The 13,213-nt window shown below is 36.0% G+C and overlaps 1 protein-coding gene across 1 annotated transcript; it reads left to right on the top strand.

The window, feature by feature from the left end:
* Nucleotides 1-5,718: 5,718 nt before the first annotated feature.
* Nucleotides 5,719-11,853, top strand: LOC113541290 (suppressor of cytokine signaling 6). Its single transcript, XM_026938180.3, has 2 exons — nt 5,719-6,124; nt 7,700-11,853. Exon 2 carries the CDS (start codon nt 7,795-7,797, stop codon nt 9,376-9,378), a length of 1,584 nt encoding a protein of 527 aa, XP_026793981.2. The 5' UTR covers nt 5,719-6,124; nt 7,700-7,794; the 3' UTR covers nt 9,379-11,853.
* The last annotated feature ends 1,360 nt before the right edge of the window (nt 11,854-13,213 follow it).

Here is a 13,213-nt window from a genome sequence, read left to right as displayed (position 1 = left end):
GACTTTCAGCTTTATTTTAAGAGGTTCCACAAAAATATGGCATTTACCATTTAGGAATTACAGCCATTTTCAACAACGTGCCTTCATTTTCAGGGGCTCAAAGGTATTTGGACAATTGACTGACAAGAAGATAATTGACCAGGACCAGTCCATTCCCTTGTGTGTGTGTGTGTGTGTGAAGAATGTCTTGTGTGAAAATGCAATTTTGATCTTGTGTAAAAAAAGTAAAAAAGACAGATAACAAATTACAGCCAAGCTGAGCCATCATTTAATAACATTTAATATTGTGCTGGAAAACTAATGAACTAGTGTTTGGAAATGTAAATTTTTTTTTGACTGACTTGATAATGTAAAGTGATAAAATAAATAAATAAATAAATAAATAAACACACGCACGCACACACACACATACACACACACACACACACACACATATATATATATATATATATATATATATATATATATATATATATATATATATATATATATATATATATATATATAAAAAACCATCATTCGCCATGTTTGTGTTTTGATCTGAAGCCATGTTTGCTGATCACATCCCTGAAGAGTCGAAATTACTGGTCGAGACTCTAACTCATGAACATAATCTGGAAGTGTGTAGTGGTTTAGTAGTGTTAAACCTTATTATGTGTGGCACTTGATAATTTAAGGACAGTCCAGGACAAAAAAAATCTATAAAATCTATTGTATATGGGTTTCTCACATTTTCAGTATTGGTTAGGATTGCATAAATCTTTTAGTGTGGCCCAGGTATAAGGCTCACAGGCTGAAAGAGTTCAGTTGTCCTGTTGTCTGTGTGTGAAAGGCCTAATAGCTTGTGCATACAAAAACGTCAAAACTAGCTCTCTCATCCAAGCAAGTTTAGCCACCATTTTTATTGTGTATGAGCAGAGGAAATGTTATTAGGAAAGTATTTTAGCATTTACTCTTTTGGATTAGCAGCTATCATGGGGCAAACATAGGAAACTGATTAGGAAGATTGGAATAAATGTATTAATATGAAGAAGACAAACATTTTAAAACCATAATTAGCATTCTATATTCAGGTTTTACAGCAGCTGACTCATTTACTTCGGTCTGACTCAGTAAGACTCCATCTGCTGCAGGTGTAATTAATGCAAAGTCTGTTGGACACCTTAAGGGCCCTAAAGAGGGTACAGGGACTCGAATGAGTGATGCAGCCTCATTTCCTTTCCCTTCACGTTTCCTGTATCTGATTATAGGTATCAAGTTCAAGTTCTTTGTTGATATATGCTCAGAAAAATGCTGTTTAATGACATCTGTAGTTTGCAATTTCACCTTTAATAATTCAGAAACTGCCACGTTGCTTTCTACATGTGTGTGTAGTGTCTATGGAAACTAAACTCTTTCCATTGCGTATAGAAGGGTTGGAAAGATTGGCTGTTTTTAGTTAAGTTTTCGAACAAATAAAAATGCAAAGAGAAAGGACTTAATAAAGTGAATGTTTACTTATTGGGGCATATAGGCATATGCATCATACTTCATACTGGCTTGTAGCTTTTATTATTCTTCCTACAAACACCTCAGATTTGTTTTTTGGTCCTTTGGTAGGAAGCTAGTCTTCTAGCAATTATTGTATAAGTTGCTTCCGATAAAATTGACTGCCAAATTAATAAATGCAAAAGGTTAATGTGAAGGATCTAAGAATCTGAAACATCACTGAATATTCCAACCGTGATCTCAAGAAAAGAAGATTCAAAATGGTCAGAACCTTACAATTTTTGTCTGACATACCAATAATTTTCTGCTCTGAGGATCTGAGTTTTCTTGAATTCATGCAGAGACCTCTGATTACCTTGCCATTGGCACAAACTGTCACTTTGAGGTACTAAATCAGTGTGAGTGATGCTCTGGACATGCTGAACAAATCATGTCTCCCTCCTTCAGCTTCTTCTTGAGGTAGGACAAATAATCCCCTGTGGAGTTTTATGTTTTTTTTTTTTATTGTTATTTATTAATATTATTATTATTATTATGATGATTATTATTATTATTATTATTACCAATGTAACACTAACAAAAGATTATATGTGTTGAGGACATTGCTTTGGTATTTAAATGTTTTTTGTGTTAAAATTTCAATAACATATGACTAAATTATGCGAAAGAGTTTCTGCATATACATTGAGTGTAATCCTTCACTAAATTTAAAATTTAAAAATGAGTACATATAGTACAGAATTTACACATAGAATTATTTATGATTATGTGATGATTGAAGACTTGTATGATGACATAAAGGAAATCCATATCTGCCCCACGCAGTCTCTCAATGTGGTGTGCCACAAGGCTCAGTGCTTGGTCCTCTTCTATTCTTCCCCTGTATCTGCATTCTCAGTGAGGTAATATCCTGACATGCTTTTATAGCACCACTGTGCTGATGACAGCAACTCATCCTTTCCTTTCCTCACTCACACACGCATATTTCAGCCCGTATCTCAGTGTGTGTGGCAGACATCTTGTCATGGATGGCAGCTCATCATGTGAAACTAAATCCAGTCAGACTGAGCTGCTGGAGATTCCTCGAGAACTCCCATCACACCATATGACAATGAAGGAAACCTTAGTAGAGATCTGGACAACCAAACCGACTACCATTCTCTCCCCATATTGTGAGCCTAATGGTCAGGTCAGACAGGTTTCTTGTTTGCAACATTAGACGGATGTGGCAGTTTCAGTCTTTGAAGGCTATGAAAGGGCTTGTTCAGTCTCTTGGGATCTCAAATTTTAGTACTGCAACTTGCTTTCCTCTCTGTAACTGATCCAGTTGCATCAATATTTTCCTGCATCCCCTCATTTCTAAGCTCCCTACATTGGTTCAAATTTAAACACTCATGCTCGCTTACAAATCCAAAACCGGCCTGGGCTCCTCTTACTTGAAGGAACTTATCAAACCTCCCTTTGCACCAGGATCTCTTGCAGACACTAGCATGGCTCAGATTGACCCAACGTCCCTCAACATACACAGAAGACCTGCATGAAGACTCTTCTCTGATGGACTGAACTTCCCTTGGTTGTCCAAATAGCTAAATCATTAGATGGATTTAAACAACTAAAAACTGAAGACACAATAACAAAGGGCTTCTAAAATAATTTGGCTTAATGGTATACTTAGAGCACATGTGTCAAAAATGAAACACAATATTTTAAATCATATTAGATCAAGTCACGATCTACTGTCAATCATTCCATATTAACAACATTGCCATAAAATGCCTTTATAACAGTTACATGGAAAAAGATTAAAATAACATGTTAATAATAGGGGGAAATGACACCATATTATAAATCTTAATCTGCTTTTCTTTTGTAGTAAACTCCAGCAGGCTACTTCACTGGCTCTCACCTCCATGTCTCTGTTCTTATAGTGGAGCTAATCTGGCGAGTAGCTAACAAACAGAAATTGGAAAAAAATGCATTGCATTCCAGTTGGCTAATCCTGTTTCTCATCGCAGCAGCTGGTAGCCAAATGTGATTAAACAAAGGAATACGTTCATTTAAAATAAATATTATAATCAATATAATAAATGTTATTCCCTAATAGTGCAATACACTTTCCTACTTTCTGTTAGCTCTTCTTTTTTCCTAGAAACATCCTATTCAAATTTCAGAGCCCAGATTATTGGCGTTAACTGATAGAATACATAATAATAATAATAATAATAATAATAATAATAACAACAATAATAAAAACAATTACAGACTTCAGTTAAGGCCTGAGCAGAATTTACATTTAGCACCCCTGACATAGAGCCTGAATTATTTGTACTAGCATGAGGATATATTTTTTGATAGAGACTGCAAAGCACTTCTGTAATTCACTCTGGATAATTCATTTAGAAACTCCTTTCCCTATATATTGCCTTGAGATATGTGAGGTTTATGATTCTTTTTGCAATGAACTGTGCATAATTTTACATTTGTGGATGATGATGATGATGATGATGATGATGATTATTATTATTCAAAAACATTCTAATACATGTGGCATGAAGGAGCTCTAGCTCCTTCCATCACCAACATTTTAAAGGCAACAAAGGAGAGGATAAGGGACACGGGGTGGCCGGATTGTGCGTAGTGCCTTTCTATTGTTCTGCTTATTATTACACTCGGGTATTATAAGAGAAATTATAAAGTAGTAGACTTATTGAAGTTTTCTAAAAGGTTTTCATTGCAATATCAAAACTCTAGGTAACTGCTGAGTATTAAATCCATTTCATGGTTCTTCAGTGTGTTGAATCAGCACTCTCTGACCAGGACTAATGGGAAATATTTGTCCTATTAACAGGTATTCATGAACAGTATTTGGTTGTTTATTAATAAAAAATTAACTATGAAACTTAAATAAGTCACTTTTTAAATGGTTGTTGTCTGCAGCATGATTATCACTAACTTGTGCTCTTTTTTTTTTTTTTTTTTTAGAATTTTAAATATTCACTAGGGCCACAGTGATTCATATACTTATATTTATTTACTAGTTGGCCTGTTATTATTGTATAATATTATAACATTCAAATCATAAACTGTATGCAGTCCCACTGGTGAGGTCTCTTCTTAATAAAATTAGTAAGATTATTTAGTTGTGGTCACAGCTTAGTAACGTAAGGCACTGGGTGTATTCACTCGGTACATTCTCCTGAAACACCTCAATCAGGACTGCACAGAGAAAAAATGCATAATAACTGAAAAATTTACATAATACAAGACAAACATAATGGAAAATAATTTAATAACACAAACAATCCTATCCATTAATAACATTACACAGTATGTAATAATATATATTGTAGGATCAGATAAAATATATGTATGTATTTACTTATTACATTCATTATTATTTAATACAATAATATTTAATATTATTTAATAAAATTTAAATAAATAATTTAAATACATTCTTTAGTTATTGTGATGAATTTAATATTTGAAAAATATATGTTAAATAAATAAAATATATTTTTTTCTTATACTGGTGTATTATTTATTATTTATTTATTAAACAGCTCAGAATAATAATAACAATAGGCATAAAACCCAACATTAAATAGTTAAAAGTTAAGGGTGTAACAATACATCGTGACACAGTGCATCGCGGTGCAAAAAAAAAGGTGACGATGTGCATCGTGGAAATCAGAGGAACTTATTTATATATTTTTAAGATATGGTGAACTTGTAGTATATTTTGCTTACAATATTAAACCTCTGTTCGTAGCATTTTTTAAAATTTAGTTAGTTTTATGCAGACAAAAATGCACATTGTTTTGTATTGTTTATGATTAAGAAATAAAAATAAAGGAGTCTTTTCAGTCATCATTTTTCTTCATTAAAATTTTGTTCAAAATATCCTGAGAATCAAATCATGAAGCCAGTACTGTGAATCAAATCGAATCGTGAAGCCAAATAAACATGAATCAAATAAAATCATGAAGCCAGTATCGTGAATCAAATCGAATCGTGAAGCCAGTATCGTGAATTGAATAAAATCGTGAAGCCAGTATCGTGAATCAAATTGAATCGTGAAGCCAGTAAATCGAGTCGTGAAGCCAGTATCGTGAATCAAATCGAACCAGTGAAGCCAGTATCGTGAATCGAGTCAAACCGTGAAGCCAGTATCGTGAATCGAATCGTCAGCAGAGTGTATCGTTACACCCTGTTCAAAGTTGATTTGTTCTCAGTAGAAAGGGTGAAACCTGAACCAATCTGGCAACCCAGAGAGGAAGGAGAAAAACAGCAAAGCCACCAAGAAAGGAAGAAACGACATAGAGACTTTACTTCAACTTAGCCTAGCTAAATTATTACCTGTTTATATAGACGTTATAAACGGAGAGAGAAGCGCTATAACGTCTGGTTCACACGTATTACCGCTAACATATCAGTCCATAATGCAAACGCACTGAAAGCGCTGTGTGATAATTCAACTGAAACAGAGTTATACATATTAGCTAGCTAAGTTAGCGAGATAGCATAGAAGTTAGCGTTTTAGCTAACAGCCCTTTCCTATCTGCCTGACTTAAGTCGTTTAAAATTCGTAAAAGAAAATACAACGAAGCTGGATTTTACTCTGAAGACTCCAGAAGTAAGTGCTAAATTTGTTTGTGTATTTGTTTGTTTGTTTGTTTTGTTTATTTGCAGTTTAGCTAAGCTAGTTATCTATCCATTTGGGCTTTGTTAGTGTTAGCTAGCTTCGTTAGCTTCTGCTTGTTAGCTTTCACATTAAATTAGTTAAAATAGTTACGCTGTAATTAATATTAATATTAATAAATTTTCTCGTATCGAAACAACGTTAGCTGTTAAGCTTAATAATTTAAGTTTTAGTGCGGAATGTCTAGGCCTGCTGTTAGCTAACGTAGCTTAGCTTAGTTAGGCCCATACATAGCTTAAAGCTACGCAAATGAAAGCCTATCTAGCTAAGCAGCATTAACGTATTTTTTATAAGAAGATATTCAAATCCTTGAACGAATAATTTAGCTGAAGTTCTGAAAGCGTAAATGTTTATTGACAATTTCGTGTAGTCAGTATTAGCAATAGCTATAAGCTACGCTAGGTGGCTAACTAGCAAGCAGACAACACATAGCTAATGTTAATGTATTAAAGCCTTGAAGTAGCTACATGTATTTATAGTAGATTACAGTTATCACTTTTCTTGAAAATTTTAAACAGTAAAATGAGAATAATATAAGATATTTAAAACAGAATAGAAAGAATAGCAAGAAAGAGCTGTGCAAAAATACATGACTGTGTGTACAGTCGTGAATTCAAGTCACCTTTATTTATATAACATAAAGACAAGTTTCAGTCAAAGTGCTGCAAATAAAATCAAGTCATTGAAATTAAGCAGTGAGTTAAAATACAAATGAAAAAAGTTTTTAAATTGAATTTAAATATGTCTACCATGAAAGAAGCCTTTATAATAGAAAGTAATCTGTTCAATAATCCTGGAGCTGCGACAGAAAAAGAGCCTTATTTTGCAGTCGAATCCCAGGAAAGATATTCATGTGTGCCTTGAAGTGTTAAATAAAAACATTTGGTTTTCAAATTTAATTAAATGTGCAAAAAGTATAAAACGGCATTCATCATTTTTATAATAGATGCCTTAACTTCTTTTTGTATTTTCTTATTTTCGTAAGTTTTAGGAACTACTAGGAAATCCATACAGTCAGTACGATTAAGAACCAGATAATCATGAAGCAGGTAACTGACATGACAGATTATCTTCACCACTAAACTAAATAAAGTTTTTTTAATGTAAATAAGTCACTGTGGGTCTAGTGGTTGGGCCTCAACGCCGTGTCCCGAGTTCAGTTTCTGGCCTGAGTACTAACCCCTGCCACTGGGGTTACACAAGACAGTGCACTTTCAGTGCCAGTCCCAAGCCCGGATAAAATTGAGGAAGGTTGCGTCAGGAAGGGCATCAGGCGTAAAAACTGTGCCAGATCAAATATGCGGACCAGTGATCCGCTGTGGCGGCCCCTATCGGGAGCACTCGAAAGAAGAAGAACAACAGCACTGTAAATAAGTCACTGTGCTAATCACTTATTAAGTGGTTAAATTAGTTAGGCTAGAAATAGTAATTTAGATAGGATAGGTTTGCTCAGCACGTACAACATGTTTAACATGGTTTGTTTTTTGTTTGTTTGTTTTTTCCCCACAGATGACGAGGTTAACTGTGCAGTGATTAGCATTTCCCAGTCACATGGAAGGATAGTAACCGTCGGCTATCACCTCCCATGCCGTGGAAACGTCAGGATGAAGAAGACGTTTAGCCTTAAGACGTTCCGAAAGTCGTTCAACATCAAGGGCAAAGAGGATGGAGATTTTGTGATGCTCCAAAAGCCGTCGTTGGCCCCCGAGTTCACAAAAGACGACTCTCTTTTTGGAAGTTGTTACGCCAAAGAGCTAACTTGTGACCTCCATGGTGAGGACGCAAGGGCCCACAAGAACAGATCCAAGAGTGAAAGTCTTATGGGGACCTTAAAAAGGAGACTTTCTTCCAAGCAGAAACCTAAAAGTAAAGGAGGGTCAGCCTCAGTGGGCTTGGGAGATGATGACGATACGTTCTCATCCTCTTCAGTCCCCATAAGCTTTAATGAAGCCAAAGCCCAGCGCCCTTTAAGATCAGCTTCCCTGCGGAGTCATCACTACAGCCCTTCCCCTTGGCCCATAAGAACCGTTGACCCTGAGGAAGCCTGTATTAAGATGGAGGTGAAGGTAAAAGCCATGGTTCACACACCTAGCTCCAGTCCATCCCTTAATGGTGTTCGAAAAGAGTTCCATGACATCCAAATGGAGGGACTTTTTGACGATCGAAGCGACTCTATGAAGAATTTAGAGCCTTCAAACAGTGACTTGCATTTAAACATGGAAGCACACATGCCTGTAGTTATTGGACTGACACCTCAGGACTACATCCAGTACACAATGCCTTTAGATGAGGGAATGTACCCCGAATCGTCCCACTCTTTGTGCTTGGATGGCACCTCACCCATAGAGGTGATGGAACAAGTCAATGACGAATCGTTGAATGTGGATCAAGGCCATGTTGACCATGATCTTTTAACTTCGGATATTCTCATGGATCAATCCATGAATGGGATTGTACTTGGTACTCCGGGACTAGTCCTTCAAAATTCAGGATCCGAGGCTCCTTCACTTTCGCCTTCGCTTTCCCCTGTTTCTGGTGGTGAAATTCCAAGAACCTATTCCGGATTTGGTGGTGCTGATTCACACGTTGCAGAAAGAGTGAGGCACCATCTCAATTTTGACCCAAATTTTGCTCCTGGTGTCAGCAGGGTATATGATTCAGTACAAAGCAGTGGACCAATGGTTGTCACGAGCCTTACAGAAGAGCTGAAGAAACTGGCTAAGCAGGGTTGGTACTGGGGACCTATAACGCGATGGGAAGCTGAGGACAAACTCATCGACCTTCCGGATGGTTCTTTTTTGGTGCGTGATAGCTCAGACGACCGCTATCTTCTCAGTTTGAGCTTTCGATCGCAAGGCAAGACTCTTCACACTAGGATCGAACATTCGAACGGAAGGTTCAGCTTTTACGAACAGCCCGATGTAGAAGGTCACACGTCCATCGTCGACCTCATCGAGCACTCCATTAAGGACTCTGAAAACGGTGCGTTCTGTTACTCCAGATCGCGCCAGCCAGGATCTGCGACGTACCCGGTTCGATTGACCAATCCCGTATCTCGTTTCATGCAAGTGCGTTCGCTGCAGTACTTGTGCCGATTCGTTATTCGACAATACACACGGATTGACCTGATTCAGAAACTACCTTTACCAAACAAAATGAAAGATTACTTGCAGGAAAAGCACTACTGAACTGGGATACAGTAGTAAAATTGCACTTTTGGATCAAGTTGATGTTAAATGGTTTACAAACATTTTGTGGAGTTCAAGTGATCCGTTAAGTTTGTTTTGTATCAAAAGCATTAGTTTATCTCATCTTGGTAAATTTGTTGTTGCTCAGATTCACTATAAAGGTACACTTTCATTTTTGATCTACTGGGGAACCTGACAGTAGAATTCTACTCAAAAAATGTGTGACGAACAGTAGTCACTACTTCCCTTCCGAATCCTTGAAACTAATAGTTTTGATTTACGCTGCTCTTACAACATATATAACATAACTTAGTGTTAGTTCATTAAAGGAAAAGTCCACCCTGAAATTCATTAAATGTGTTTATATTGAAATATTTGTGAAGTATCTGGCAATTCTGGTGCAAATTATTTGATTGGTGTTGTTTTTTCATTATGTTTGTACATTGATAGTGCAGTTACAATGGTGTTTAATAGGAGAAAAAACTAAACAATCTCAGCCATAAGGGATAACAGACAGGATTTGCTGTTTGTGGCCAAAAAAATGCAAGAGTTTCTTTTCTCACTCACCAGTTTCCAGTGACGTAAGGAAGCAGTGGTCTCAGAATCAGCTCATCTAGTTAGTGATCTAGGATGTGATGAGCACGATGACACTTTCGGCAGTAATAGCATGAAAGTTGAAGTTTTGGAAGCTTAGACAGACTAAAGGACTAAATCCTACCGTACTACTGTCAGCAGGGAGTCGAACAGCATTGTGGGTAGTGTATGAAACTGTTAGCCAAAGTGAACATAGGCCAGTGAAAGAAGTTTAAACAAAAAAAAGTCAACTCAGAATTTCATTCCAAAATAAGTCTTGGACATCATAAAAATGAACATGCGCATTGTTCAGGGTGGATTTTTCTTTTAAGGGTCGGTGATGCTGATCAAGTCAAAATAAGCTCAAGAATCAGGAAACGCTAGACATGACAGTCCAATGTCAGATCAGAATATTAACCAGGCTTAGAAATCTATGCTTAATTATTTAATTGGCATTCATATCACACTATTTGCTCGAGGTCTGTTAATACATATCAGTGCAAGGTCAAGAGGATTGATTGGTGCAGTAACAGATGCTAAAACAGTCTCAGTGATGCTCAGCTTTATATTTTGATGTACTAGTTTTTGTAATATCTCTTCTCTAATTTCATGTGAAATGACAATTTTTAAATTGACATTGGTACTTTCACTTAGATTAATTGAGCAGATTAATTAAATCGCTGTCCAAATGTAATACCATGGATTCAGTCAGAGGTTGACGAATAGCTTTTATTTAAAATTCAGATTTCGTGGTGATTTGGCCATAAGGTGCTTGTCTTATAGATGTTTGATTAAACTGAGTATGATATGTTCCTTGCTCCTGCCTAAGTAGTTTGTAACCCGCAAAATGGTTTCTTGTGAAATAGAATTGAGCGTGGTGCATTTTGAACTGAAGTAACCTTTTCCGTTTATCATATTTTTATATTCACTTTTACATTATTGTCCAGTTTAACAGTCAAGAACCAAGACCAGACGGCCTTCCATCATCTCAATTTCTGTTTACCTTGTTCAGGACTAACAATAATAAAGGCGATAATAATGCATCTTCAGTGGCAGCTATGGATAAACTTTTGTAAATGGCTGAATTTAGCGTCCGATTTAGTTACCTCTGATTATTTGCGCAGAAACAAGACTGCACCTGATGCTCAGGTTCCTTGATTAGCACATACATACAATTTTCCAAATCTCTGCAACAACAAATTAACATTTTATACCACTGCAAATGAAAATTTGTATTAGGCATGCGCCGATAATCAGTTATATATTATAGCAAGATATTCACCTAACTCGTTTCTCTCACCATGGACACAAAATATCATTAGTAACCCTGTGTTCCTTTCAGGTAGAGGCTGCCTAGGGAGTCAGCATAAAGTCTGCCTTGCTTGAAAGGCTTTATTTTAGACAGATTTGAAGGCAATCCTGTAGATCCGTTAATGAGATTTTAGAAAGTGATGGCAGGCAGAACTGTAGCTCTGCCTTTTTCTTTAAAATCATTTAATCATTCAGTTATCATGTTAGAAAAATGCAATATCGGCACATGCCTTAACAAATGTTTTGTCATACAGTATATCCAACATGCAGGTCAAACAAACATGCCAAGGATCTCGTTGTGTTCAAAGGGAACAGATGAAGAATGCTGTTTTTTATGTTTCTATGTGTGATATTTGTGCTTCCTACAGTATTTCATCAAATTGTTTTATCACTATCAATGTTGTGTTTTAACATCTCGGTTTTTCTCCAAACGTATCGACTTAATATAAAGAGCGGTTGCTGAATAGAAATCGATGGATTAATTACTTTTGTTGGGAGAAATGATTGTGAAACGTGGGTGAGTGACGTCATTCACGAGCACAGCTTTATGAAGATGTGTTACTTCATTTGCGAATAAAGTCAGTGACTGAAGTTCTTCACTACAAAGACATTAATGAATATAAGGCAAATCTGAACCATTTAATATAAGGCAAATCTGAACCATTTAGATCAGTGTTTCCCAGTCTTGCTCAGCTGAATTAAGTGATTTGAAACAAGGTATACATATTCTACTGTGATTTAAAAATGACCAAAGATCTCTTTTGACTTAAATTTAAGTCAAATCAAATTTTTCACATCTTCATTTTGAATAAAGTAAATGGCAATAAAAACAAACAAACAAACAAAAAATCAATAAAAATGAATAACCAAGAGTTGCTATGCCACAAACCAGTCTGACTACAGTGCAAAAATAGCTAAAGGTTTTAATATCCTATTAAAAGTGGTGACAAAGACAACAAACAAATCAAATGTGCTGCAAATAAATGTAAATTTATGGACAACAAATTTATCACATGTGCTAGACGAAATAAAACATGGTGGCATGTGTTATAGGAAAAAAAATTCAATGATGGAAGTGTGATGCTGTTACTACTCTGAGGTGTTTCATGCCTCTTATACCACAGTAATTACAATTTTATTAAAGAATGTCATTTCATACTTTTTATCCATTTACAGTTACATTTAACATTGTGAAACGTCCATGAAGTTAGTTCCTGTTATCAGTTACATTATAGCAGCTATAAATGATTGTTCCCTCACCATTCTCTCTTCTCTCTCTCTTGAAGAGATAAAATGCTACTTTTAAAAGTGATTTACTGATTTACCTCAGACTGTTACAAAGCACTGACACTGGAGACTCCTTCCAAAAATGCTAAACAAATCTAGTTTAATCACAGAAAACTTCACTTTTTTTTTTTTTTTTTTTTTCTGCCATAGAAGTCCTTGTGTAAGTTGTTACTACAGTAACGATAGATAGAATGGGTGTGATGGGTGTGATGAAAATGTGTCCGCATACTTTGGCCATATAGTGTGTATACTGAAATTTGCAAACAAACAGCCAACAGAACGGCTTCAGTGCACCTTGATGTAAATTCTAAAAATCTCTGGATTTTTATGGAGGGATGAACACCAGTCTTCCAAAATATATTCCATCATTGAGTGTTTTGAAGATGGTGGTGGAGAGTACTAACACTATCATTCTCCCATAGGTTTTCACTTGGGTTGAGATCTGGTGAGTGTGAAGACCATAGCTTATGACTTACATAATTTTCGGCCTTGTCAAGCTATTCATTGAGCCCTCATGCCCTGTGGATGTGGGCAGAGTCAGAAAGAGACCACTTCCATCAGGATAGCGATGTTTAATCATAGGATAAAGATGATCATTAAGAATAACCTTTTATTGAGTTGCAGCGAATCTTCCCTCTAAGGGGCCAAGTGGACTTGAACCATA

The sequence above is a fragment of the Pangasianodon hypophthalmus genome, chromosome 22 (assembly GCF_027358585.1).
Source record: "Pangasianodon hypophthalmus isolate fPanHyp1 chromosome 22, fPanHyp1.pri, whole genome shotgun sequence".
In the NCBI taxonomy this organism is placed as follows: domain Eukaryota; kingdom Metazoa; phylum Chordata; class Actinopteri; order Siluriformes; family Pangasiidae; genus Pangasianodon; species Pangasianodon hypophthalmus.
Note: the sequence above shows the minus strand (reverse complement) of the source record. Positions and strands in the feature narration are given on the sequence as shown.

What these genes read in the sequence shown, in the direction of transcription:
- LOC113541290 (XM_026938180.3), top strand. Translation starts at nt 7,795, where the DNA reads ATGAAGAAGACGTTTAGCCTTAAGACGTTCCGAAAGTCGTTCAACATC.